The sequence below is a fragment of the Panicum hallii genome, chromosome 2 (genome assembly GCF_002211085.1).
Source record: "Panicum hallii strain FIL2 chromosome 2, PHallii_v3.1, whole genome shotgun sequence".
In the NCBI taxonomy this organism is placed as follows: Eukaryota; Viridiplantae; Streptophyta; class Magnoliopsida; order Poales; family Poaceae; genus Panicum; species Panicum hallii.
In genome coordinates, this window is record NC_038043.1 from 56,214,758 (window position 1) to 56,242,436 (window position 27,679).

Here is a 27,679-nt window from a genome sequence, read left to right on the forward strand (position 1 = left end):
TACTCAGAACAAAGTACAGATCATGATTTTCCTCAAAAAAAGAAGTACAGATCATGAGATCAGCAGCAATTACAGAAACCAGCACCTAGCCAAATCCGACAAAAATGTGCGCAACAAGGGAACAGTGACAGTCTGACAGATGTGGCACCTTAACAGTAACAGACCCGGCACCAGCCGGTCTCATCTTTTGTGAAAAACTAACACATTCCCACCCTGAACATTTTCCGTGTGTTAGGTTTTTTGTTGCTGGTGGACAACCAGCCATACCATCCCAGGCATATGCTATCGTCTTCTATCAGTAACTTGGACATCAGTTTCTCTTTGGTAGGGAGGCAATCTTCCAGAACCTTGTCCACCAGGATGCGTACCAAAGGTCAGACTCCACTGAATCCTGCCGCCACCATGGAACCCCTGCCTTATAGCTGTGGTGTTCACCCTCATAGTCCCATGAGATCTCTGATGCTTGCAGGCCAATTACAGATTTTGGTTCCTTGCCGTGGGCAGCAATCCATGCTTCAATGGCAGCTTCTTTCTCCTCTTCACTATTGTAACTCAGCTTTTCCCTACCGAATGGGTTTATGCTTGGATTAGCCATCGCTGCCATTGCTGCAGTCATGTATGCAGAATCCCCTATAATTGGAGTGCCTATCGCAGCGAGCTGTGCCCTTATCTGCAACACAATGTAAACCAAATAGACTCTAGTGTGATATACTATAAGCAAGAAATCACATTCCTGGAAGGATTAAAGCACTGAGCAAAACTATTGCATACGCATAACTCAATCAATTAAAAAACACAACCGTTGGCAAAAATAATCCAATAGTGCTTTAATGTTATCCAAGCCGGCAGGCTGTTGGCTTAGAAACTTTTTTATTATAGAAACATAAAGGGGAATAATCAAGCCTCTAATGATGTCGGTCTGACAGAAATTACATCATACCTGATGAGTTTTGCCTGTCAAGAGATTGATTTTACATTCATAGGCAGCTTCTTGCTGGGGCCATCCACAGTCATTTACATTGTAATCTTTCCTGATCAAAGAGCTTGGCCATGGTACCTTCTTACAATCAAGTACCTCCATTTGACAGAGGTACCATTTTCCAATATGGTCTGGTTATTAAATATGACGAAAACATTAATATACTGATATATACAAAGATTGCAACATAGCAGCTAATGCCCAACAGATTAAAACAAGAAAGTTATTTGAAACTTCATGTGCATGAACTCAGGCCACGAGTTTATGCAGCACTCATGTCTTAGTCAGGTCAAGGGCTTGTATATTCTAAAGTGTTTTAACATCCAAATAGAGATTAACACAGCAATGCACAAATAACTGATGCAGAATAGACGAGTCTTATTTGTAAAATGTTTATTCACGTTTCACTATTCTCAGTAAATGGCCACAACTCAACAAAGGTGCGAGTGCATATATGTTCAGAAAGAGTACACAATTTTAGCCAAAATCGAATATTTTTCTGAGCCAGGCATATGCAATGCTTGAAGTCAGGACAATGATGCTAACATAAAAACATGTAACACATATTAGCTGAACTTATAACCTTATAGAATATAGACACAATCAATTTCAGTTTAGAAGTTACCTTCTGAAACTAATCTAGGAGCACGATTAACAGGACGCATATAATGCGTAATTATTCCTGTAGACACAGGTGCTGTAGTAAGCGCGAGATAAACTTTTTTGACCTGTTTTTCCTGTTGCAAAATTAAAAAAAATATTAGCATTGCCCGTACAGGTTTATGATGCAAAAGCACACTGCATTGCAGTCAGGTCGTAACATACCCTTATCAGTCCATGGAAAACTGAGCAGAACTCTTTAGTTTTAGACAATACCACACTGCAAAGTGTCAAAAAAAATTGACATTAGTTACTTAATTCCCACATTTGAGCATAAAACTTTATTATACAAGTAAAGTGATAGACAAACCAGCCTTCAGAGCAGTTGTCAATTTGGTGAGTCGTCATTAATGGTGTTTCCAACCCTAAAGCCCGTGAAGTAAACACTGCACAGGATTCCTCGATGTTATCAGTTGCTCCTCCCACCTAAAAGTTGAAAATAAGCCAGATGCTATTATTTAAACTCAGGAAAGTTCAAACATAACCTAATGACTGGTTGGACCATCTCTAACTTCCACCAACAACAGCTTAAGAAAATAAATCGTGATCCATGAATAGCCCCATGCTTCTGGTTTTTGGTTTTTCTTGAATGAATTTTATTTTGGTAACCTAACATTTAAGTAAAATAAACATCATATTCATAGAAAATTTAAACAGCATCAAATTAAAAATATGAACAATATGTTCAATAACATATAGAAGTCTAATTTGTTGCAGAAACACATTCCATGTTACGAGTTACGACATGTGTGGTCTAAGAAGTTTAGAGCACATGAAACCAAGAGCACCAACAAATAGGAAAAACGAAGGAAAAGAGAAGCATACTGATGTTGCAGCTGGTTTATCGAGGACAACATAGTCATCAGCAACCGCTATTACCCTGGATTTCCAGTCAATTTCATAACATCTGCCAGATTTGAGTGAGGAACATACTCATAAGCAACTCAAGCTGATTCATTCTTTCACCATAGCAACAGTCCACAGCAGATAACAAAGAAAAGCAATACATCTTACCTCGGAAACCGTTTGGGGTGCACATGAACCCGCAGATATGTGCCGGCCTCAAGGGGCTGGTTGGGATCCGTCACTCTAAATGTCTTCTGCGCTTCCCTCACCGTCTTCCCCTTAATGGACGCCCTCCGGCGAAGGACTGATGGATCGGTCACTTCCCTAAATATCCTAACATGCTCTGGAGCTGCGTATGGTGGAGGCTGTGGCGCAACAAGGGCATAATACACAGCCCCAAACTTGATAAGATCTGCGACATACCTTCACATCGAAAATGTTACTCATAAACAATCTTACATCAGCCAACTCATTCTATTTAGTAAGAGAGCGCTGGACAGCCTAAGGGGAGAAGGATGCTTACAGAGGAGGAAGGCTGAGAGACCTGGAGATGAAATCGGCTGCCACCTCGTCCTCCCGAGCGACGAGATGCTCGATCCTTGGAGGGTCGTCTTGCAAGGGGCACGGCAGGAGCCGATCATACGCTGGATACCTGCATGAGAGTGGATACCATCAGGGTCAGGGTGTATCAAATGGGAATAGCAGATGCTGAAATCGTAGAAAGGTGGGGGGGGGTGCTTACGGTGTGGTTGTTGGGGCCTCGACCGCGGCGGCGGTTGACACTGCAGCACCGGCGGCGAGGTGCATGGAAGGGGAGAGCGGGAAGCGGCAGCGTGGTGCCCTGTGGGTGGTGAGGAGAGAGGAGAAGGAAAGGGCGCGCGGGACGAGGGAAGGGGGAAGAAAACGGCGGTGCCATAGCTGCGGGAGGAGCCAGGCAACGGTGGCCGCCGGCTTCGGCATCGGCGTGTCCGGCCGGCGGCGGCGGGAGGAGCTGCGGTTTTGGGCTTTTTGGGGTTGGGACGTGCTGACTGCCTTTGTTGGGCTCCTACTGCACAGAGCTCAGATAAGATGATATTTTGTCTATGGTCAGATAAGATTGGGCTTTTGGCTCAATCTTAACTTTTTTCGTCTGCAAATTTCAGGGTGAATTTTGGGTGTGATTATCCATCACTTCAGGTGATGAATTAAACATCCATCACCTGAAAGACCGGAACACCGACCTAGGAGCGGCTTCTTCCTCCTCGCGCCGACTCCCTATCATCACCCCACTCGCCCTAGCCCTGCCCTCCCCCCTTCGTCTCCGGCGGCAGAAGCCGCTGGATTCGCCGCCACCGACGTTGTCATTGGGACCACCCTGCCGCTCTCCACTAGCGCCTTCGACGGAGCTGTCGAATGCGCCACCATAATTTACCTCGGTTGAGCGCGGGAGATCTCATCATGACTCCCCCGCCTGCCTCAGCAAGCCACCAGATATCCTCCACGGTCCGCGGTGTCCGCCGCCCCGCCCGCAACCTGCCACCATCACTGCCAAGCTTCTCTGTAAGCTGGAGACGACAACCTAGCCCCACCCCCACCCTCGACAACCCAAACCTCCTGAAAGCCGAAACTCCCGGCGAGAGGTGGCAGAAGGCCGTCATCATCATGGGCTGTGAAAATCGAAGATAGGCCAAAATCATCTCAAATCACCTTCAGATGATGATCTAAAATTTATAGCATATGCGATGTATAGCCCCTCCTGTGAATTTTGGTTTGAAGCTGTTTTTCTACTCTTCTGCTGATTCAGGATAAACCCCTGCCTCTACATTGCGAAATTTTGTTTGACAGAATGAGGCATGCATGTGAATTTGTTGCTATATTTTGGATGAGATTTTGGAACCACCAGTATCACCAAATTTTTTGTCAAACTGCTGAGCAAGATCAGATTTTGGCAGGGCAATAGGCCGTTTGAGTCATTTCTAGATTGCAGTTCAGAAGTTGCATAATTTGCTATTTTCACTCTGACTTTAATCGGTACCATACCTACTTGCACTCTCAGCATCCTATACCCAAGGCTCTCAAGGTAACTTGCTGCTCCTTCCGTTCCAAATTTGTTTGAACTTTTCTAAATTCGCATCTTGATATAATGTATTATCTAGGTGCATATCAAAATCTATGGATCTAGAAAAGCTAAAACGAATATACTTTGGAACAGAGCGAGTAATTAATTTCAAGTCGACGACAACTGCCAAATGCCAAATAAAAATAATATAGTCCCCATCACGTTGGATGTTTGGACACCAATTAGTAATATTAAATATAGGCTAATTATAAAACTAATTGCATAAATGGAGGCTAATTCACGAGATGAATCCATTAAGCCTAATTAGTCTATGATTTGATCATGTTGTGCTATAGTAAATATATGCACATAATGAATTAATTAGGTTTAATAGATTCGTCTCATAAATTAATCTTTATTTATATAATTAATTTTATAATTAAACTATACTTAATACTTAATATCTAAATATCCGATGTTACGGGACCGAATTTTATTCCAATGAATCCATACAGGCTCGTAGTCGGCCTCTGGCCCTTCTTCCACGCACCTTAGACCTTCTCTATCATCAGTAACACTCAAAACGAGTCTTAAATAACATCAAATCGTCGTTAATTCGAACAGCAGCACATGCAGCATCGTTGCCGCACGGATCACCTCGTCATGTAAGCGACGAGCTCCTCCAGGTCCTGTCTGGACGACCCGCCCTCGGCCACGGCGCCGCGGACGGCCTCCCCGAGCGCCGCCGCTCGCTGCCGCATCTCCGTCCCTTCGTCCGAGGCCATCACCTTCTCGATGGCCTCGCGGATAGCGGCAGCCGGGGCGACGTCGTGGCGCTGCTCCCAAGGCCGCACAAGGACGCCGGCCCTGAGGTACTTGCACACGAGCTCGGCGTCCCAGGGCTGGTCGCTGTGCATGGGCCACGCCAGGATGGGCTTCCCGTGGCTCAGACTCTCCACCGTCGAGTTCCACCCGCAGTGGCTCATGAACGCCGCCGTCGCGCCGTGCGCAAGGATCTCCAGCTGCGGCGCCCACCCGGTGATCACCACGCCGGCGCCCCGCGCCATGGAGTCGCGGAGCTCCGACGCCGCGACGGACAGGCGCGCGCCGCTCTCCGCCGCGGCCTCGGCGCGCATGTCGGCGCGGTCGGCGTCGCGCAGCACCCAGATGAACCGCTGGCCGCTGTCCCGCAGCGCGGCGGCCAGCTCGCGCACCTGCTCCTGGCGGAGCGACGACGTCGTGCCGAACGCGACGTAGAGCACCGAGGACGGCGGCTGCTTGTCGAGCCAATCCAGGCACTCCGCGCCGGGGAGGAGCACCGGGTTCAGAGGCCCCACGGCGAACAGCTTGGGGCCATCGGAGGAGGGAATCCCCGCGAGCACGTCGAGGAACTCGCCCTCGAGCGCGCGGCAGGTGTTCACGACCATGCCGGCGCCGGGGGCGCGCCTGCGCTCCTGCCCCATCCGCTTGGCGAGCGCGACGAACTCCTTGGTGGCGCAGGCGTCGGGCGGGTGGAAGACGAGGCCGTGGTCCCGCAGGAGGGCGTGCCCGGGGTCCGCCCACCCGACGTTGTACGAGGCGGCGAGGCAGTGCACCCCGAGCGCCTCGCCGTTGGGCAGCCGCGCGGCCTCCCCCGCCGCGAACGCCGCCATGCGGTCGTGGAGGACGACGACGCGGCGGTGGGTCGCGGAGAGCTCGTCCAGGAGCTTGCCGAGCGGGGCCCGCGCGCTGGAGCAGAAGGCCTCGAAAAGGGGCAGCATGTGCGCCGGGAATGGGGACGCGGGGTCGGGGGCAGGGGACTCGTGCGCGGGGACCTCGAGCGCGCGGAAGCGGACCGTGGAGAGGAGGAGGGAGTCGGCGGCGCCGCCGCCGCCCCAGCCGTGGAGGCGCGCGCGGACCTCCCGAAGGTGCGGCTCTGGCGCGGCGAAGTGGACGGGGAGCCCCCGCGAGGCGAGCAGCAGGGAGAGGTGCAGGAGCTGGTTCAGGTGGCCCTGCGCCGGGAACGGCACCGTCACGACGGCCACGCCGGAGTCGGATTCCATCGCCGGGGTGCGATTTCGCTTGGGGATGAGAGGACAGCGGCCGAGACGCGGACGCGGCGAGGTCAGGGGAGCGTGCTCGTTTAGCAATCCTTTAATGATTCTTTATTCGTAAAGATAAATCTTTGCCAATTCCTCCGTAGTTATGACATGGCCAGCTCGACACTCCGTTGCTGTGTGACTACCTGCCGTTGACCGGCCCGTGGTGGTCGGTATTTGGTCAAACCTCATCTGTCATTTCTTTCCGTGGCAAATCTCAGCTTGAATTTCCCAAAATTTAGCTGGGAAATGGATCACTGCTGCGTCATCCTACAATATTTCACACTCAAATAATGTGATCCGCAAAGAGTGAGAAAAGAAGAAAAAGTTTGGACCGGCCACATTATTTCTTGAAATCCCCTGTTCTCCCCTGCTTCATCATCTGTTTGCTTGTGATGGTGATCATGACTGATGATGCTAGGGGTGTCCATTCAAACCAGCCTGGGCCAAACCTGCCCAAACCATTGCATCATCAGGTTGCCCTTGTGCTGGTTGTTGTGGACCGTGGAAATGTTCATCTTAGTGTCATTAACTGAAAACCACACTGCTTTTCAGTCAAGGGTACAGAAACGTGGCCTGGGATGTCCGAACTCAGTGCAGCTGCTGGCTTCAGCCTTCAGCAGAGCTAGTGCCATCAATTTCAAACAGCACTGTTTTCAGTCATGGAAGCTGTTGCTGTCCTCTTCTGAATCTACAGAGACGTGGCGTGAGCTGTTGTGAATCAGGAATTGTGACAGATGGAGGACCTAAATATCGTTGATCTTGATCCGGTGTTTGAGGTCAGGATCCTGCATTCCTGTTCGTCGAGAAGTTCTTGATTATTACTCCATCAGAAAAATGAAGAGCTCATTAAATGATGGCTTTCGTTGGCAGGGATGTCTGCGCCATTACACTCATCAGACAGGAAACCGGTGGTGCGTTGGTATTATGCGATGATTGCTTATTTCTATTCTATTGTTCTCAGCTACTTTAACAGCCTCCAAGATCTCCCAAGCAACAACTCCTGGGATACGCTCTGAAGAATCCTTCGTATATAACAAAGTTGGGTGGGAGCTTTCCGAGCTGTGTTCCTGCACAGCATCGCTCAACCTGACTAGGATTGTTGGCGAGGTATGGGGAAGAAGGCCACTTTGTTCTGTCAAGGTTTGATTCTTAATGGAGAGCCTGGTCTCATGATCAGGCGTGACTATCAGATTAATATTCAGACCACAACCTTGCCAAATCCGCGGAGATATTTCTGCGTTGATCAGAGTGCTACCTTCAATCATGCAACTCATGTTTGACGACCTGTTCTAACGGATGGATTTGCCTATGTTACTTGTATAGTTGTATGTTTATTTTTTTTTCATGGCACCTGGTCGTCAGGAAGGATCCTATCTTGCTGCCTCCTGCAATAATTTTGAGGATTAATTCTGCATTAAGCGTTTTCACATGAAAATGCAGGGATTCTGAAAAGTCGGTTACTACTGTTGCAATGACTGGTGAGCTTTTGTCCCCTGTCCATCCTCCAATATTGCAGTAACAGTTACCCTTGCTACTCAAGTAATCTGCCAATGCATCTCTCTGATCCTGAAATGCTTCATGGTATAATTTATCACATAACGCACGATTGTCTATTCAAACCAGACTGTTTAGATTCTGATTTTCATTTCTGACAGGTCCATCTTGCAGTTTTTCTCAGGTAACACCAAGTGCATGCTCTCTGTTTATATTCAGTCGGTTTTCAGCATAAATTTTTAAGATATTTCCCTGGACTTGTCATGATATCCTAACTAGGACATGGAAATGATGGGAATGGCTAGCACAAGCATGCTATGATTTGCCACAAATAAAGGGTCCAACGTTTCATTGTTTCGGTGGTTCAAGTCAGGTTCCTGTTAGCTTACCTGTACTGGAAGATGATGCTGTTTTCCGCTACTTTAAAAGCCTCGAAGATCTCCTAGGCAACAGCTCCTGGGATTCGCCCTGAAGAATCCTTCGTGTCTAACAAGGTTAGGTGGGAACTCCCTAAGCTGTGTTCCTGGACAGCATCGCTCAACCTGACTAGGGTTGGAGGAAGAAGACACTTTGTTCTGTCAAAGTTTGATTCTTAATGGAGAGTCTAGTCTCGTAATCAGGTGTGGACGTCAGATCGATGTTCAGATGACAGCCTTTCCAAATCTGCGGAGATATTTCTGCGTTGTTTATTGGAGATCAAAGTACTATCTGCAATCATGCAGTTTATGTCTGATCATCAGTTCTAACGAATGAATCCATCTGTGTTGATTTATTTTGACCTGGTCAGGAGAGATTCTCATCTTGCTGTCTGCTGCAACTAATTTGAGGATTAACTTCTGCATCAATCATTTCACATGCAGATCCAGGGTTTCTGAAAAGTCAAATTACTGTTGTTGCCATGACTGACGAGCATCTGTCTCCTGTGATCCTGTCCCCATTCTCCAGTATTGCAGTAACAGTTGCTCTAGCTACTCAAATACTCTAGCCATGTAACTCTAACCCTGAAATTGTTCAGCTTAAATCTTTAAGATATTTTCCTGGATTTGTCATGATGTCCTGATTAGAGGGGATACTAACTTCAGTACACGCCTCATTGACCAAGGAGAGTGAGGACAAATTACATGTTCTGTATTGTCAAATGACTGAATACAGTTTAGACCTCAGACTATTAATCCTGAAAGGAGCAGCTCTTTATCTATGGAGGAGCCCAAATCAATAACCATTGACGGCCACAAGGTAAATTGCAAAAAAAAAGCCAATAAAACCACAAAGTTTCATGGCGGGCAAAAAGACCGGAACTGTAAATCACTAGTAGAAGAAGTGGTTTTCAGAATGCGTGATACTGATGCTGAGTTCGTGTCCAAACTCTCAATCCTCTCCAGTATTGGAACTTGGAAGGTTGTACACGCGATGACAATAGCTAGGAAGGTGCATTAATGTTAACCATCTCAGCTTCTTCTTAACGAAATACATATTCGGACACGGTCGCGAAAAAAATATTGACCATTTCAGTTTCACCTTTTGTCGCCATGAAAATAGGATCTTTTTTAAAGCCAAACGCTAAAAAAGTTCCATCGTAAAGCCAACCAAGTAGTAACCTCCACATTATCTTTAGCAGTAGTTGAGTCTTGACACCGCGTATATTTTTCCCACCCGAACCGTTGAGATAAATTCATGCTTCGAGAATATAGCTGGAAACAGAGTTTTTAATTTTATGGATTCGGTTCAAATTTGTATCAAAGTCGCAGATTTAAGTCAAAATCTCCTATTCCGAAGCGAAAAGTGTTGCAATCTTTTGATGGGTGAGACGGCACTAGCAATCTTTATAATATCCAAATTCCAAACACAATAATGTTAGGACAGTAAAATAAAGGAGAAAATTATTTGCAACAGATGGTGAAGCAACAGTCCCCGAAATAACTGAATCCCTCGGACTCTGAACTGAAGGCTGTTTATATAAAGCCGCTTATCGCTCCTCCCTGTTATCCGTCCCATCCTCCAAGACTTCAGCAAAGTGACAAACAAGGGCAATCATAGAATAGAAGACGAACACAGGGCGAAGCAAGGAGCAGCGGCCATGGACACAGACATGGAGAGGAAGGTGGCGTCGGAGGAGGAGATGAGGGAGTGGTGCGTCGCGCTGCCCAAGGTGGAGCTCCACGCCCACCTCAACGGCTCCGTCCGCAATTCCACCCTCCTGTCAGTGTACACCGCTCCGCCCCCACTCCTGGTTCTTGATTTATGACCATCGGTATCTCCAGTTTCTTGATTCGACGCTAGAGTAGCGCAGTTCAAGTCTGGATTCTGGACCGGTATTTGTGCAGTATTTGTTCCACGATAATGACTTCGTGACACATGTTTGGGAGAGGAACTCGTTAGGAAATTGGCGGTTCAAATCTGATTTTTGTTGTCGAGAGAACAAACCTGATCTTTTGCGCATAAATCTGGACTTTATCTGTAAAGAACTGCACTTCGAGCAAGCACCGTTCACCTCTTAATGAAAAGTGTGCCAAAAAAAAAAGTAAGTATCGGTCAGGTAGTAGGAACAGGGTATGCTGTAGTGGTGTGCAAGCATGTGGATTCATGGCATTATATTAGTGTGAGAACTCATGTAGGTGAGAATCTTTACCTGTTTTGATTAATTTGTAATGGAGCTTCCGTTCACAAATTGCAAATGATTTGGCGTCCGCGAAAATGACCTTACTACTAATTAGAAGCTGCTGGAAGATAATGTCTGTAAATTATCTCTTATTTGCGTCTATTTGTTTGGTTAGTTCATCTAGATATTGTATGTTTGCTTCAGAGATGTTCTGTTTCCCTTTATTTTATATCTTCAACAATATGCTCATATCTTTAGTGACTGGCCATGCTAGTTCACTTGTTAACACATTCCGTTTGAATATATAGTTCTATGCTCTTGCTCTTTATTTGGTCTAAACCAGATGCACATGCTGATCCGGTAATTACTTGCAGTCAGAACAATAACCAAGGCCTCAAAGAGTACCAACATGCTATAGTAGTTTTTGCATTAATTTCATAGCCATATGTGTTAGTCTGATGGATGTTCCCTAGCTATATAAACCACCTATGCTTTACGGATTCAGTAATAAGCTTGTACTGTTAAGACTCATTACCAATTTTACTACAATGATTTGAGATGCATACACTGCTTATGTATCATGTTCTTATCCTTTTTTGAACAGGGAACTTGCAAAACAGCTAGGAGACAAAGGAGTCATTGTCTTCGAAGATGTTAAGGATGTGATCATGAAGGGTAAGCCAAAGACCCCCTTGATTTTTACTGATGCAGTTACTTACTATAGATCATATCAAAAGAGATCATTAATCAAATTTGTGAGAATCACGTCTCAAAAAGTTTTAAACGCTGGCATGTACATTTGCTTTACTTTTTCATGATTTTTGAGGATATTAAATACTGGTATTTGAAATTCTTAAACAGATGGTAGATCTCTCCCAGAGTGTTTGAAGCTTTTTGATTTGTTTCATATACTTACAACGGACCATGATACAGTAACAAGGATCGCTAAGGAGGTATATCTGTCATTACAATTAGAAGGTTGCATTTTTAATACCGTAAATTTGCTCAGTTCATTGACTGAGGAAAAATTAACAGGTTGTGGAAGATTTTGCTGCAGAGAATGTTGTGTATTTGGAAATAAGAACGACACCGAAGGTGCTGCTTTTGAATATTTGTTGCATATTGCTTTATAGTTTTGTGAGTTTATGCAGCGAGAATGTGGCTAGTTATGTGTTGTTCTTTTTCTCACATATCATGTAGAACAATGAAGCCAAAGGGATGACCAAGCGATCTTACATGAATGCTGTTATTGAAGGTTTAAAAGCAGTTGACGCTGTTGATGTTGTTTTATTTGATTCTAAGTCAAGAAGAACAAATGACACATTAACTTGCACACCTACAATTGAGTTGGATGGTGACACAAAGAAAAAGAGGATATATGTCAGGCTCCTTCTTAGTATTGATCGCCGCGAAACAACTTTGGCTGCATTGGATACTGTATGTTAAGATTTTCCACGCCAATTGATGCTCTGACAAACATAGGCACAAACTGAGAATATGCACAAATTGTTTCTTTCCCTTTGTCAGGTTAATTTGGCCCTGGAAATGAAGGACCAAGGTGTTATTGGTATCGATCTTTCTGGCAATCCAGTTGTGGGGGAATGGTAAAAAGTACATAACATCTGGCTTAAAGTAGGTCAAAACATGCTAAATATTTATGTGCTAACATTCCGTGGCATTTGCAATATTTATGAAGGGAAACATACTTGCCTGCCCTACAACATGCTAAAGAGCTTGGAATCCCCATTACAATTCACTGTGGAGAGGTCTGGAAATAGATGTCGACAACTTCCAAACCATTCTTTCCTTGACCTTTATGTTCTTGCAGCTACATTTGTGAAATCTTTCCCTACACTATTTGACCAATGAAGTAAAACTTAGTGACAATAGGTAGCAAACAGGAAGGAGATCCAAGCAATGCTGGATTTCTGCCCTCAGAGGCTGGGGCATGTATGCTGTCTGAATGATGTAGAATGGAAGAAGCTCAAGTCTTTGATGATTCCAGTAAACTTCTTTCTAGCCATTTCATATGTGTAGTCAATTAGGAATGAGAATGACTTGTATGTTTAACTCCAAGATAAAATGCAGGTTGAGATATGTTTAACATCAAATGTTATGACAGGAGGTGCTCCTTCTCTAGAGCTTCATCACTTTGGTTAGTCCCTAAAATAATATAAACTCAAAATTCATGCCAAGAATCATCATCATCTCGGTACTAACATTTGATTATACTGAATTTGTGCAGCTGACCTCTATAATGCAAAGCACCCTCTATCCTTGTGCACAGATGACTGTGGCCTGTTTTCAACAAGCCTCTCAAATGAGTATTACCTCGTTGCAGCCACTTTTGGTATGCTCTCTTCTATAACGAAGCAAATTAAAAAGTAGTGGATCTATTTCTAATCCTGACCTGACATGACCTGCATGCTTTTGATAGGTCTCAGCAAGCCTGAGCTGTTTCACCTAGCTCAGGAAGCAGTGCAGTTTGTTTTTGCTGATGAAAATGTGAAGAAGTCTCTGAAGGAGGTGTTCAAGCATGCCGAGAAGAGATTGACGATGTTGTCTGAAATTGGCATGCCAAACTAATGTGCGTGCCTCTTAGATCAGTGTGAACCCAATTGTGTGATGTATGATGCAAAAAATGTATAGGTGCGTAATTTCTCGTTTATGTATGGATTATGTATTTTTTTTCAAGGTCTTATAAGAAGAAATATGGTCAAAGAGGTAATCAGCATCAAGATGTGCCAGCTTATGTGTGCCTAGCTGTTTTAGGAATTGTCTCCTATACTCTCTAGCGACCCTGCTCAAAATTGGCCCGATGGCATGGTTTCTATTCACTTGTAGGAATATAAGTTTTCTTCTGCACTGTCATTCTGATGGGAATAGTGGTTTGGCAGCCTAAAGCAAGAGCGCAACTGCTCAAGTGGAGATTGATCTGTGCCTTTGCTGTGGCGTAGCTGTTGCATTTCTGACTACTACTCATGCCACCTATGGCCCCAAGGCTTTTGTTGCCAGTAGGACCAAGCTGAAGTCATGAAGAGGTACTGGCACCTTGCCTCACCTGACACAAGGCTGAAAATATTCTCTTTTGATGCTCTATAATGCGAAGCATTTTCAGTTTGATATGTTATTACTGCTAGCCATCCTTGACAAGTAGAGGAAGATCCACTGATACAACTGCTCAAGGGAACCAATCAATGAAGTCATAGCTGGATGCTTGGCGATCGAGCAGAAGGACGGCGCTCGCGACACCAGCTACTTCCTGCCGTCGCGCGGAGAACGGGAGAAGTTAGTATGTGAGCGCCGCCGTCGCTGGCACCACAGCTCAGGATCCCACCTCCGCCGGCCGTGGCCTCCCTCATCCTCCACACCGACCTGCCGTCGCACCTGGGTGTTGCGCGTTGCACCGGCCACCGCGCGGCGCGCCATCCTCCGGATTTCCAATCGAGAGCTAGGAGCACAACGATGACCGGCTGCGCCACCCGCGGTCGTCGGCTCGTCGTTCCTGGCCTAACGCGCGCGGGCGGCGCTGCTCGAACGGTGCAGGGCGGCTGGTGTCGGCGGCCGCCGCCAATGGTTCCCAGACACCTCGGATCCTCTTCGTGGCACCCTCGTCGCCTCCCTGCCCACCGGCAGGAAGCGATGGCCGGCGTACCCGGAGTCGCCGCGACCACAGAGGACGGACGTTGTTTCGTTTACCGTCCGGGGGTGGACGGTATTTCATATACCGTCCACCCCCTGGGTACCTGAGAGCCGTTCAATCCTCACGCAACGGCCGAGATTCAGCAGGGGATACCCGATTGGACGAGCCGTCCTGTCGTGGCTCGCGCTCCCTCGGCTGTCTGGCTTGATTACGCAGGCGTCGGCGTCGCTACCCGACACGGACGCGACGGCAGCGGCGCGCCGTGGCCGGCCTGGACGTCGCCGCCGACATCGCCGAGGTAGACGGCTGACCGCCGAACCCGTGCCGCCGGAACTCCGAACGAGGGCGAAACGGTGCCCGCCATCTGAACTCTGAGCGAAGTTTCGCAACCAGAGCGCACCGGCGGCGACGTTCCGTTCCACCCAAGGAAGCCGGCATGGCTGCCGCCCGCGCCGGCCGGGGCTCCATCGGATCTGCCGCTTCGCCACGTTGGTGCCCGGCGTGGTTGCCAAGTGTGCCGCGACGCCGGGCCTGAGCCATGCCGGCCTTCCTGCTCTTGCGCCGCCCCCTTCGTGATCTCGCTGGCAACGGCGAGCGGTGAGAGCTTTGCAACGAACTAGAGGACCATTGATCATTTCACTATTTATCCTACAGATTGCGGCGCTTGTTTTCTTCTTGCAGCTAATGCCTTTTTTCTTTCGGAAATTCTGCTGCTTTGCTAATATAATCAGTTAATCGCACACCATCATGTCTTGGTTGCTGACAAATATTGTTAGTAATTAGACAGTCGAATTTGTTCACCAGATAGTATTGTACTGTAAGTCTATGACGTTGCTCGCCTGCACATATGGAATCGCACTCACAAACTGAAGCGAAGAATAAGAATGAACTGTAATGGAAAAGGGAATAAAAGAGCATGTCTGAACTCTGAAGTTCTGAACTCAATATAGGCGCTCGCAGAGATCAACCTGACTGCAAGTTGGTGCAGTGGTTGAGAACTAATTACAGAGCTTGAAAGGATAAAAACAGAAAATCTCATCGAATTCCTCACAAAAAAAGGCTAAATCAGTTGGTTTTCTTCGACGAATCATCCTCTGAAGATGTAGCGTCGTTGCTACTATTATCTTTGTTGCTCTCACTGTTGGTTTCAAGGTTAGGAACTACAGCTGTAGAGGGTTCCACATGGGCCAGCCGAGCTGCGCCTATGACTTGCTCCGGGAGCTCCTCGTACGTGTTTGCCTGAAGGTACGAGTAATAGCAGATGATTAAACAGCCAAAAGTGAGATCCTCACATACATTGACAGGACAAGCCTCCGGTTCTCTCATAGGGAAGGAAGCATTTTTTATCCCAACGAGAATCTAGTAACGGGCCATCTTTACCAAGATTGAATTGCATTTGCAATCTTAGCGGAAAACAAAAAAAGACATCAGGGTCATGTAGAAAAAGTCTGTCAAGGTAGAAAAGGGCCACCAACCTGTATTAGGAAAGCCATATCAACTACTAATGTTGTGACAACACCAAATACCAAGCCCAAAACTCCATTTGCTACTGCTGAAGAACCAATGTCGACGTCCACCTGTCAAAAACAACACGCTAAGATGCATTTCCTTTTTCACGAAGGACCGAAACATTTAATAATTGTATATGATCAATCAATTTTGGAGCTGCCGAAACACAGCACGCCGAGATTAATCTTTTTAAGCAAAACAAGGATGAAAACATAAGCGATGTATTGGACATATTTCAAGTATAACATTACTTGACTCAAACTCACCTCCAAATACCCAGGACCTCGTACGTAGCTACAATCCACAGCCTTTCCCAGCAAACAAGGGGTGCTGCCAACACTCTGCCGCACTATCCAAGAGCCCTGAAGATTTCAGTTTCCCTTTTTAAGGCACAATGATGACGAGTAATACAAAAAAATATCACTGCACCCAACATGGCTGCTGTGTGAGAAAAAGACCTTAGGAACAGATGGTATAAGCTTTAGCCTGCTATTGCGGAAGTCATCATCGCCATCAAAGAAACGCTGCAGTAACGATCCTTTTTTCAAGGAACTCGTGACGAAATACATGACTAAGCTGTAATGAGTTGATCCGGGAATCTACAAGAGGATAAATTCACAAAAAAGAATTCAAACGGATAAATAAGTTAAAGACTGAGAACAGTTCTTACGATATTACCGATTTACCTGCAAGTTGACAATAAATGTATGCATCCCTTTGTCAGCAGCAACCTATAAAATAAGTAAAAGAAAGAGCCATGTAAATAAGGAAAGTTTTTTGTGCTGGTCCTCTGATAACAGCAATGGTATCTATTATTGATAAATTATTTTGTAGTTGGATCGTGATTATTAGTGAAATGGTATAAAACTGAAGTTATAAAGTAACATGAGCAATATAAGAATAGGATAAGAAATTAGACCAGCTTTTTGGTTACCTGAGCAACACAATTTTTTTGCCTTCCAACATTATCCATGCGCTTGGTGTCCTTGAACCAATCAATGGCTGCAAGCTCCATGAGATAACTTGCTGCAGGTATCTGTAACTTGGATATTAGCATGTTAAGATTCTGTATATTATCTGATAAAATACAAGTAATAAAATACAAACAGGAAGATTTAGACCTTTGATTTGTCATGTGGGAAGTTCTTGCTACGAACTTTGAAAAGCTTGCTGTCAGGTACTGTCCAACAGTTGCGGCTTTTCTCCTCCGGATCATGATGGAGAATCCCAGAAAAGCAAGATAAATCAATTTTTTCTGGAGGCTCATCTGTCATAGTGAGAAAGCTACTTCTGTTACAGAAAGACAAATAAAACACATGCCCTGGAACTTGACAACAACAGATATGAGAATGCAGGAATGTTGGAGAAAGTAGGAAACAAACCTGTGTGTTTAGCTTCATTGTCAAATTTGTTAGGACCTTCCTGTAAATTGGTTTTGATCAAGGATTAGTATGAAGTGAGGAAAATGCGAAACCTGTAGTAAGTTAAGCATTCATGGATTTTGGTTCATAGTTTAGTCTAGGACATTTGGCACCTCTATATCAGCTTCAGGAACCTGATAATCCTCGTCGTCATCTGATTCTTCATCAATTGTTCCCATGTTTTTATTTTCTGCACGTTCTTGATCTGCTGGTTTAGTCTTGGGGTCAACTTCATTAGGCTTCTCATCATCAGCCATGCTCTCCATTGCAGGAATCCTTGGAGTTATATGGATATCATCTGTTTGGGAAAAATATTCACGCAGCCCTGGGAGTAAGTGTAAATTAGAGCCATAAGGACCAGAATGAATCGGTGGGACAATAGGACTGAGTGGCCAATTTAATAAACTTAATTCGTTCCCTCATACCAAATATGAAGTTGTTAATGTTTATAGCACAAGAAAAACAGTATTTCAGTACCGGAAACACAGTTCAGTATCTGCAGCAAAGAATGATACTGAAAGGAAGTAGAGTAATTCAGGAACCATCCCTTCAGGTCAATCTGCATAAGGTGCTGAACCTGAGTACGGGGTCTTCCATTGCGACTCTTGAGAGGACAAATCTTGAACCCTCCACCTGAACTAGTTGAAATTTCAGAGAAAGAAAAGAAATTGAAGCTGACATTTTTGTTTATCTGGAATGTCTAGTAAAGGTAGATGCGGGACTTAATATGGGCCCAAGGAAAATTACTTTCAATAAGAGCCCTCACATATCCTCGTTGCCGACTACAGTTTGGATGTTCTGTAGATCGAAATAGCACAACTGCATGTGTAAACACTGTCAGAAAGGAGTCACTAAAAAGAGTAAACGAGCCTTGGAAAAATTATAACTCAACAATTTACCATAGCTTCCATCATCGTTACGCCGCCAATACCGAACATAACACAGATCCCGAGGCCAGACGAACCTGCATGTTCATGTAGATGGAAATTTCATTGAGAATAATCAGAAACAAAAGCTAATCATAAGAACTTGTCCATCTGTGAGAATTGTAGTTACCTTGTACACCAATGCAGCTGCAACCTATGATATAGTACTGCGGTGTGACCATCAACCTCTTCAACTAAACTACCCTGGCGAAAGCTACAGTCCCACCTAAATAGAGAAGAAAGATCAGAGGTGAAATTAAATATTCGCATTAGAGAAGCACCAAGTCCAAGGACCATATATGCTTACTCGTATCGTGTTGCATCCATGCTCATCATCAGCCCAAAAATGGCTTCACATGTGGCTTCCACTACTCCAACAGCTCTCATAGCTCGGCTACAGCTTCTTGCCTACATGTCATGAGGCAATATGTTGTCATTTACTTCAGATTTTTCAGATTCTATCCAGGTTTTTTTTTGGCAAATGTAAAAATTTTATAGCTGGAACATACAAGGTATTCCACTTCCAGAAGTTCTTCAAAAATGCGCACCCCTGCCAATGACAAACCAGTAAGCGACCCCAAGTTCAAACATCCTCCAAGGAAGGATGAACACCTAAGGAGAGAAACACAGACTTGCCATTTTGGCATCGAAGTAGTCGCCAGTTCTTCTTAGAATAAAGTTGAGTGGGTTCATTCTGATTGGACAGACCAAAATCAGCATCTTTGGTCCAATCATGTACTGAATCCGGGGGACCTAACAACAGAAATGACATGGTGAAAATGTGTAACATGCAATGGATATAAATGCTGCAACTTAGTATTTAACTTCACATGGTAGATGGTACCATTCCCTATAGTTTTCCTGCGAGTTAAAGTTGGCCGTTCCTCTTCTTCTTCAGCTCTGCATTAGTAATAAGTTTCTAGCTGATTCAGTAAAACGCCTCACACACAAGGTACTCTTAAGAGATGGAATGGCACTTACGCACTGTCACGATCTGACAATGAAAACTGCCCTCCAAGATCCATATCGAAGTCCATTGTAGCGAACGCCTTATGGTTTTTAGCTGCAGGGTCCGGTTTCTGCAAAAATGGAGTGAATCGGTATGTGTACTAAAACAACATGTAAAATCTGTTCTTGAGTTGGGATGTTTTCTACAATACAAAACGAGCTAAGATAGAGTGCTGACTCGTGTCCCACTACGCGTCTATTAAGTTTGATTACGTTGCAAGTTTTCTGAAGACAGTGATCAACTGCCTCTGATGCAATGAACTATGGGATCTAAGAAGCTCGTATCACATTCTAGCACTGTGATCTACTATAAAAGAATTACTGCCTACTGTTTAATTACAAGAGTAATACAGTATCATCAACTTCTTAACCAATCTAAAGAATTTATCAAATGGGCTACTGAAATCCAAGCTTTTCTCCAGACATATTTCATGTTTGTAGCAATTGTTTCATATCCATAAAACGGGGTTGCAGTAAGAGACAGACTGCACCTGATCAATGAGGAGCTCTATTTTCTTTTTCCAGACCAGCGCATCTTCAATATCGTGAGCGCCCATCTGTGAAATGAATTCGCCAGATAAATAAGAGAGGAGTGTGGTTCTGGTTAAGGATTGAAGCATTAGAACTGACCGTGATTTGATGCTCCTTTTCTTTCTGGTTATAAACACACAGGACATAAATCATCTGAAAATAAGAAAAAAGTCCAAAGAGGGATGAGAATAACAACATGAAAAACTGACTACGGCTGCCAAGTAGAAAATCACGTCCCTGCGCAACACTTAGTCAGATGAATTATTCAGATGAGCCAAAAGCCTGTACCCACCCTGAAAAGAACATTTTGAAATAGCTCGCAGCATGTGTAAAAATCTGGGCCGTTTCATATAACCAATTTTGAAGTGCTTAGATGGGAGTGGGTCCTTTATTTTGCACAAAATAGTTAGTCATGGATGAAAAGGGTCCCAGACATTATGTATATGGCGTGTTTCAAGAAAGGGAACAGACATGATGCATCTATTAAGTTTCTTGTAGCAGGATGCAGTATCATCTACACCATATATAATATACCCAAGGACATCACTCACCAAATGACATTCAGATAAGCTAGGAAACAAAATTGGAAAGCAAACTCACTTGTCCATGATGAGTTTTGAGCCCTCTATCCTCCACCCTGCAATTCCCATCTATCAGCAGGGACTTGAGGGGAACCTGGATGCACATCCGCAAATTCCACCAAATTATTAAACAGTACAGGTGGATATGTTGGGAAATCAAGGCATGATTAATTGTTCTGTATGGTATCAGAAACAGCAAGAGTGCAGGTAACAAAAAGGGTACTTATATCTAAAAACACGAACTTAATAATTAGTTAATCGGCAATTTTGGAACATAATTAACTGGTACGTTAAAACATAGTTGTTATACATCATGCTTAATGGATCACCATTTTGTGTTTGGAGAATGCGCTACCGCATTGCACCCAAAATAAAAATAGAAGAACAAACCCTAGCAACTATATATGGAACTGGCAATCAAGCTAGCAGGAAATGCGCACCATGTTATCCTTGGGCTTCTTCTTGTAGTAGGCGAGCAGCCTGCTCTCGAGCACGAAGTAGCGCGTGTGGAAGAAGGACCTGCCGATCTTCCGGCGGCCGTAGCGCACCATCCAGCCCTCGTGGTGCACGGCCGCGGCCTCCCTAACGGCGGTCACCGCCTTGGACAGCTCGCTGTTCTTGGCGGTGGCCGCGGCCGCAACGTCCTTCCAGGAGATGCCGGCCGACTTGGGGAGCTCCCCGCTCTTGGCCGCCCTGGCCGCCGCGGCGTCCCGCCTCGACGCCGACGAGCTCAGCATGTTGGTTGGCACACCAAGCATTTGGGGCCGATCGCGCGGCGATCGGGGAGGAGAGGGAAGCAGAGGGGGGAGGGAGCGGTTACAAGGGTGGCCGGGCGGGAGACGCGCAGTGGCTGTATTTGACATTGAGCAAGCTTCTAAAGATAGTATAGTTGATGGGCCAAAGCATTGTGTGTTTGGCATGACGGATGAATGATCTCATCCTAGATTGTCTCCGTCTCCGTGGGATCCATCGTATATGATTACTCTGTGTTTATAAATATTCTTGCGGTGCTTGTCCATTAAGGATACCAAGAGTGTAACTATTATTATATTTTCACTCTACGCTCCTAATTAATCAATGTTTTCGAATAGAAAAAAATTGTTGCACCGTTTTATTTAATAGGAGTATGGATGGTCATTTTGTAATGACTTCTTTTTTGAACTCGTCCTTTCTTGATTAGTGTGTATGGTGTGCTACCAGCAAATATAATAAAACGGAGAAAATATAAGCTGTTAGAAAGCACCATATCTTATCATTGAACTAGACTCTGACATGCTGCAATTGGTGGTGACAGAAGTTCGTCAGGGATCCCAAGCTTAAAAGGGATCGGAATGCTTGGGAGGCGATCAAACTGGCACTGGGCGGTGGCACGGCAAAGACGCCGCGGGTGGATGGCAGGATCGGCGGTAGGGGAGCTGCAAAATGTAAATTGGAGGAGGCAGGGGAGTGAGCCAGTGAGGTGATAAGAAAGGGGATGGCTACAATAGGATGACAGAAAATAACTATTCCCTCCGTTCCAAATTATAGACCGTTTTAAAATTTCTAAATACGTAATTTTTCTATATACATAATTTTTCTATAAATCTAGATATACACAATATCTAGATATATAGCAAAAACTATGTAGCCAAAACGACCTATAATTTGGAACGGAGGGAATAGAAGGGATGGTTGTGGTTGGTCTGAATGTAAAATGTATGGAAAAAAAAACAGTAGGGTCAATTCTAAAACTTTTGTTTCATGCTAAATGTAAAATACATGTAAAACAGTAGAGGATGGCGAACACTGAACTCTAATCTTTTTGTTTGGTCTGAATAGTAAAGTCATACATTCACGGTCCCATTTCACTGAAGCAAAACAGAAGAAATAGACTTCGAGGGTGGACTCTTGATACACAAATATATAGAGAGAAAAATCTCGTACTGCAATTCGCAACAAGCTTTTTTCCCAATGGCGTGAAGACTACTAGACAGTACAAGTGTACAGGACAGCAAACTTCCTTGAAGCCAAAACCATTGTACATTGTAGTTAAAAAAGGTTAGGAACTGTAGTTAGCACAAGAAGTATAGGAAACAAATACAAAGGCTAATCATAAAAGGCAATTTTTTTTGAAAGGATAAAAGGCAAGTGCGTGAATGACAAGATGCTCTCTTCCACCAGTATTGGACAATTTGGGCAGTTAGTCTACAAATATGTCGATGGAACCGGCGGTCATCAGATGCCACTGATTTTTCTGATAAGTATAGTGATAGATGTCTTCTGCAAGTCATCATTTGTACCATCCAGTAAGCATGTATCTTAGCCAGAAGCAGAATACGCAACATAGAGCCTGTCAGACATGAGGACGAGGGTTATGATCCCAAAATAAAACTGCAAGACAAATGTTCACATGGCTGTACATCACAATGCAGATATATCAAGGGATTTGTAGAGGTTGCTTCAACAAACAGGCTGGTAAAAAGCACAAGTTTACATGAAATTATTCTGTGTCCATGTTTCCCAGTATTGACATAGGAAAGCTAATTCCATGATGCAATCATGCAAAAACATCAAGGAAAAAACAGTGACATCTTGCATGCTGAACTTTGGTGTATGACAGCATGCCTCATATCTATTGTAAGCACAACGTATTAGAAAACCCTGCTGATTTACATTGACGTGCATGCTGACAAGCTTCATCCAATTTCTGACTTGACCAATGAATCTTGTGCCTAGTTCAACATAAGAGTCTATTTAACTTGTTCTTTCTTAAATTCTCTAGCTGTAATAAAAGTTTCTCCTGTTCCGAATTCAGAATAGAACTTTGGAAATGTAAATGATGACTTGTTTGCGGCATAAGCAAATAATCAACACAGTGCTAACTAGTTCATGAGATATTTGGAAGTCAAGAAATAAAATCACAACAAAGTGAGATAGTAGTCTGCACCAAAAGGGCCTTTCAGTCTACCTGAAAAATAAGGAGCCTTATGCAAAGGGCCTTCTCTGAGCACTTTCCAAATAATCTAAGGAATATGTTGACCAGATTTCCATCTTTGGTACCAGTCAAAAGACCTGTTTGAGGATCAAACCTATGGATGGAAGCATAATTTAGAAACCTAATAAGAATTCATGGCATAATAAGTTATCTTCATGATTCCAGGTCAAAACAATACAAAAGGTACCTTGGCAACCTATGTCTTGGGCAAGGAACAAAGTGAAAGAGCTGCAGGAAATAAAGACATAAATCCAAAGTGTAAGCATATCAAGCACCTAGTCAGCTATCAATGGAGTCAGAACAAAGGAATTAGATGAAAAGTATTTATCCTGACCTGCGGGACTGAACACAAGAAATTTAGAACTTGAGGTAAAAAGAAGAGTAATAACGTCTCACTGCAAACTCAAAACGGTCAAAACAGTCATCGATCAGCTGCATAATAACAGGTAAAGTAAACTGTGTGTCTGTATGTGAATCTAGCATATGCGCATGCTACAGATGTCAAGTGGACATGCATAAGAAATTTTGATGGCACAAGTTTGATTTCAGAGTCAAGATAGCTTTTCAACCCCACATATCCACCCTACAAAGGTTGGCAATAAAAAGTGTGTACAAACTGCAGACTCCAAGGCACAAGTCTGGATGTCAGATTGACAAAAGTTCTTCTGGATCTAATCCACATCACAAACGGTCAGATGTGGAATAAGCTGGCTGAGATTTGACTGATAAATGGTGTTCAAGTAGTGAAATTTGTGGGAGACAATTAAGGAATGTTTACCTGAAATGTCCCAGAATTCCTACCACAGCCAAAGCCATTCCAGCAAAATAGGTGTAGGTATCACCAACAAAAACAATCGAAGGATACCTGATGTATACATGTACACATGATGTTTTTTTCCAAAGAAAAGAAGGCAAAAAGGAAATCTCTATTTAAACAGATCTATCGTGCTTCTCAAGGTCCTTACCAGTTAAAAGCTAGCAGAGCTAATGAAGTGGCTAGGAAAGGCAAGACAAGATAAATAGAGAATTCATGAGCTTGCTGAGTTTCAATGTCTGTAGAGGATCCTATGCGCATTACATTATGTATCAAAACCTGGAAAGTGCCACACGTCATCAGGAGATGAGTGGTATTCAAGATTTGTGTACTTCACATAGGGAATATATTTACCGCAGCAGATATAACAACTGTCTGCCCAACTTCAAGTCCATTTATGCCAGCATGTATATTTATTGAGTTTGTACAAAAGACTGCTAACAAGAGCATGAATAGCTTGTAAAATAAACCTGCATGACAAAGGAAATGAAAGGTCAGTGTATAGAACTTCTGATTATAGAATCAGAATACAGAAACAGGATTTACCTACAGAGCTGAAATTGGAACAGGTTTCATAAGCAAAAGCAAATAAGTAATCATGCAATCGAGGAGTTTTTTATAAGTAGTTCACGAAAATGAGCACTGAAGACAGATTATTATCTAGTATTCCTACCAATCAACATCCAGACATCAAGCATAAAGGCATAAAGCACTGTTGCCAATAGTCCAGCAAAAACCTTATGCCGTCACAGTTTTTTCCCCTCGAACTGGCAAGAGAGCTTCCCGACATTATTAAGAAGGAAAAGAGATGGTACACCACAGTCCAAACAAAAACATAGACCCAGAACAGAGAAGGAGCAGAAGCGGAAGAGAAACAGCTAAGACCTAAAGGTCCAGGGGATTAAAAAGCCAGATACTCACCACTAAGCAAGAACAAGGACAACCATAGACGCTGTAACAGAATTATCATGCTCGATTGCAAAATATCAGATTTTATAAAAAAATGAACAGACAGGTTGTGTGTCACTTATGAATAAAGTGATACACTTGCACGAGATGATAAGCATATGAATCTGTGTTTCTCAGAAGTCAACTAACTTCTCAAGATTTAGAAAAACTTGAAAATACTGTAAACATTATTCCATGAAAAGCCTTTTTTATATAGTATTAGTCCATATGAAGTTTAGCGACACTGACCTAGTGGCACACTTGGACTAAGATCCAAAGTGGGGGGCTTATTTTGGACAATGGAAAAGCTAAAGAGCAAAGACTTGCAGGGGACCTCGGCTCACAAAAATTAGGAACACAATAAAGCAGCACCAACTGTAAAAAGAAGTGCTGCAACCACCAAATAGTAAACATATAGTTGCAACCCGTTTTAAGCTTATGCAGGTATGCACATACCTAGCTCCAAAACTGTTAGCCCAACATAAGGTGTTAAAGGCTTTGGAATAATGATGGAAGTACCACCAGCATATGCCATCAACAAAGGAAGTGCTGCAATCGTGGGCAGTGCCAGTTTCCTGCTTCAATGTAGACCATTCCAAAATCAATCTATTAGCAACAGCAGTTGCAAATCACTATTCAACTGAACAGAAAAACTGTCAGACAAGCAACATACACTCTCCATGGAATATCAAGAACATCATCAACAAATCCAAGAAGAATCATAAAACAGACTGATGCCAATGCTGCATTATATTCAACAAGCCACTGCAACAAGAAACAACAAAAGTACCTGTCAAACATGTTTCAGGGCATAAGACATAGTTTGTGAATGTCAAAAATTATTACTGATCGCAGCATACAATGGAGTCTTCTGCATAGTGAAACTGCTGAAATATAATTGCAGTGACCAAGTAGACAATCCCCACAACAAGACCTAGTGCCTCAGGCCTGCAAAACAAATACAACATTTAGGCAAACAAGAATGCCATTTAACTTATTATTTTGTCAGATCACAGTGCAAAAGCTTTTGTGTGAATGGTGCACACAGTGATATTATTCAACTTATAATATTGTGGCTTCAGCTGTTCAGTATGAATTTCTACACAGTCATCTAAAATTCTAAGGTTATACCTTCGCTACCTGGTTAAAAGTGTCTACAACTGGGTTTACCACAACCTTAAGTCACATATAAGTACTGGAATGCATCAGATTCATTGAAGGAGAAAACATTAATAAGACATCACGTTCAAACAGCACCTTTTATCTATTTTTTTCTAAATTAGTGAAATTCAGAGAACCAAGGACATTTCCCAAGACAGACCAAGAATTTGGTTTGTACAAAACATAAGGAGATGAGGAAGTGCATGAACTGTAGACATAGGTATGTGAGCTAAAGGGAAGGTTTTTTTAGCAACCCTTGGCTATGCAACTGGGTTTAATATTAAGGGCTATTCAGTACAGTGGTGAAGCTCGACTGCTAGACATCCCAAATTAAGGGCTTAAGCTATTGATGAAGCTAGGACTACTTGTATTAGAATTTATTTACTCCATAAACTAAAAATGGAAAAAAAATCTTGAATACTAAATTCCTCAAAAGAAGAATTTCATATGATAACATCAAATCAAACTATAGTGATAAAGTGTAGCCCTTCAAGTAAGATGGGGTCCATTAACTACCAAGAATCAGCCTCAGCCACCCCTCCAGGAAATTCCAGCTTCACCCGCCATCCAAAGAGCAACCTCTAATTTCAAAATTATGCACATTTTCTTAAAGAAGATCTCTCTTTTTGAAACACAATTTCCAAGTTATGCACAAGAACCGAACAAAACCAGCTAGCTTAGGTTGTGCAGTTATTGTAATTGATTTCAATCGAGCTGAAATCAAGTGTATTTACAGTACTGTTGCAACCAGATAAAAGTATGCCCTGAAGCCAAACACTTGAATCGACTTAAATCTACTCCTAGAGGAATGGCATTTGCACGAGGACATGTAAATGTGCTTGCACACTCACACTTTGATCTCGCCCGTGGGCAAGCCCTTCTTGTTGATGTCGTAGCCGAACATCCGGCGGCGCAGGTGGTAGCGGGCCGCGACCGGGATGAGCTTGAGCACAATGAAGAAGCCACCGAGGCTCATGGCGCCACATTTGAGGATGGATCCCCGCAGATCAGCGTCCAGCGGGTAGTGCACGAACGCGAGGTACGAGAAGGGCGCGAGGAAGAGCACCGCCGCAGCAGCGGCCACGCCCAGGTTCGGCGGCCGTAGAACCGGTTCCTTCGCCGGCTCGCCTGGCGCCGCCGCCGCATCTGCCGGTGGCGGCTGCGTAGGCGGGGCCCGGGCAGCGGCCGCCGCGGGCCTGCGGCGGGCGGCCATGGGAGGGACGGTTCCGGGGTTTGGTGAATTTGCTCTCCACAACGAGCTAGCCACTCGAGGCCTCGCGGTGTGTGCGGCGGCGGCGGGCTGGTGTCTGGAGGTCGCCGCCGGCGGGCAAGGCAACGGAGAAGGGTTTTATTAGAGCGGCCGCGAGGTGACGTGGAGCGCCCTCATTGGCTGCAGTCACGTGTTCGGCCGTCGGGCACTGGAGTATGAGGGGGTCGTGCTGGGATCTTGCGTGGAATTGAAGTCC

General features: G+C 44.3%; 5 protein-coding genes across 6 annotated transcripts; 1 reads left to right on the forward strand and 4 right to left on the reverse strand.

The window, feature by feature from the left end:
• On the reverse strand, positions 1-3,537 carry LOC112883005 (RNA pseudouridine synthase 6, chloroplastic). Its single transcript, XM_025948217.1, has 9 exons — positions 3,228-3,537; positions 3,009-3,137; positions 2,654-2,908; positions 2,465-2,546; positions 1,950-2,065; positions 1,805-1,859; positions 1,605-1,716; positions 941-1,110; positions 1-670 (listed from the first exon to the last, which is right to left on the reverse strand). Exons 1-9 carry the CDS (start codon positions 3,443-3,445, stop codon positions 311-313), a joined length of 1,497 nt encoding a protein of 498 aa, XP_025804002.1. The 5' UTR covers positions 3,446-3,537; the 3' UTR covers positions 1-310.
• Positions 3,538-4,980: 1,443 nt separating this feature from the next.
• On the reverse strand, positions 4,981-7,334 carry LOC112879650 (putative cis-zeatin O-glucosyltransferase). The gene has a single exon (XM_025944002.1). It carries the CDS (start codon positions 6,563-6,565, stop codon positions 5,177-5,179), a length of 1,389 nt encoding a protein of 462 aa, XP_025799787.1. The 5' UTR covers positions 6,566-7,334; the 3' UTR covers positions 4,981-5,176.
• Positions 7,335-10,093: 2,759 nt separating this feature from the next.
• LOC112883365 (adenosine deaminase-like protein) lies at positions 10,094-13,435 on the forward strand. 2 transcript variants are annotated; one of them, XM_025948657.1, is made up of 11 exons: positions 10,094-10,303; positions 11,302-11,372; positions 11,559-11,650; positions 11,733-11,792; positions 11,898-12,134; positions 12,225-12,301; positions 12,394-12,463; positions 12,588-12,701; positions 12,786-12,852; positions 12,943-13,047; positions 13,135-13,435. In XM_025948657.1, exons 1-11 carry the CDS (start codon positions 10,176-10,178, stop codon positions 13,281-13,283), a joined length of 1,170 nt encoding a protein of 389 aa, XP_025804442.1. In that variant the 5' UTR covers positions 10,094-10,175; the 3' UTR covers positions 13,284-13,435. The 2 variants fall into 2 exon arrangements, with proteins under 2 accessions (XP_025804442.1, XP_025804443.1); XM_025948658.1 differs by having other exon boundaries at positions 10,094-10,297.
• Positions 13,436-15,235: 1,800 nt separating this feature from the next.
• Positions 15,236-21,251, reverse strand: LOC112882091 (protein ENHANCED DISEASE RESISTANCE 2-like). The gene is made up of 22 exons (XM_025947076.1): positions 20,757-21,251; positions 20,336-20,410; positions 19,835-19,888; positions 19,696-19,761; positions 19,178-19,275; positions 19,041-19,096; positions 18,833-18,949; positions 18,706-18,746; positions 18,504-18,604; positions 18,327-18,422; positions 18,170-18,234; positions 18,018-18,089; positions 17,748-17,903; positions 17,384-17,595; positions 17,232-17,271; positions 16,971-17,116; positions 16,784-16,885; positions 16,536-16,580; positions 16,308-16,448; positions 16,116-16,211; positions 15,816-15,917; positions 15,236-15,579 (listed from the first exon to the last, which is right to left on the reverse strand). Exons 1-22 carry the CDS (start codon positions 21,234-21,236, stop codon positions 15,406-15,408), a joined length of 2,535 nt encoding a protein of 844 aa, XP_025802861.1. The 5' UTR covers positions 21,237-21,251; the 3' UTR covers positions 15,236-15,405.
• Positions 21,252-22,194: 943 nt separating this feature from the next.
• On the reverse strand, positions 22,195-27,660 carry LOC112883439 (UDP-N-acetylglucosamine--dolichyl-phosphate N-acetylglucosaminephosphotransferase-like). The gene is made up of 11 exons (XM_025948736.1): positions 27,065-27,660; positions 25,913-26,000; positions 25,726-25,817; positions 25,509-25,627; positions 24,459-24,574; positions 24,256-24,383; positions 24,069-24,155; positions 23,625-23,685; positions 23,478-23,518; positions 23,264-23,384; positions 22,195-22,645 (listed from the first exon to the last, which is right to left on the reverse strand). Exons 1-11 carry the CDS (start codon positions 27,424-27,426, stop codon positions 22,586-22,588), a joined length of 1,275 nt encoding a protein of 424 aa, XP_025804521.1. The 5' UTR covers positions 27,427-27,660; the 3' UTR covers positions 22,195-22,585.
• Positions 27,661-27,679: the final 19 nt, after the last annotated feature.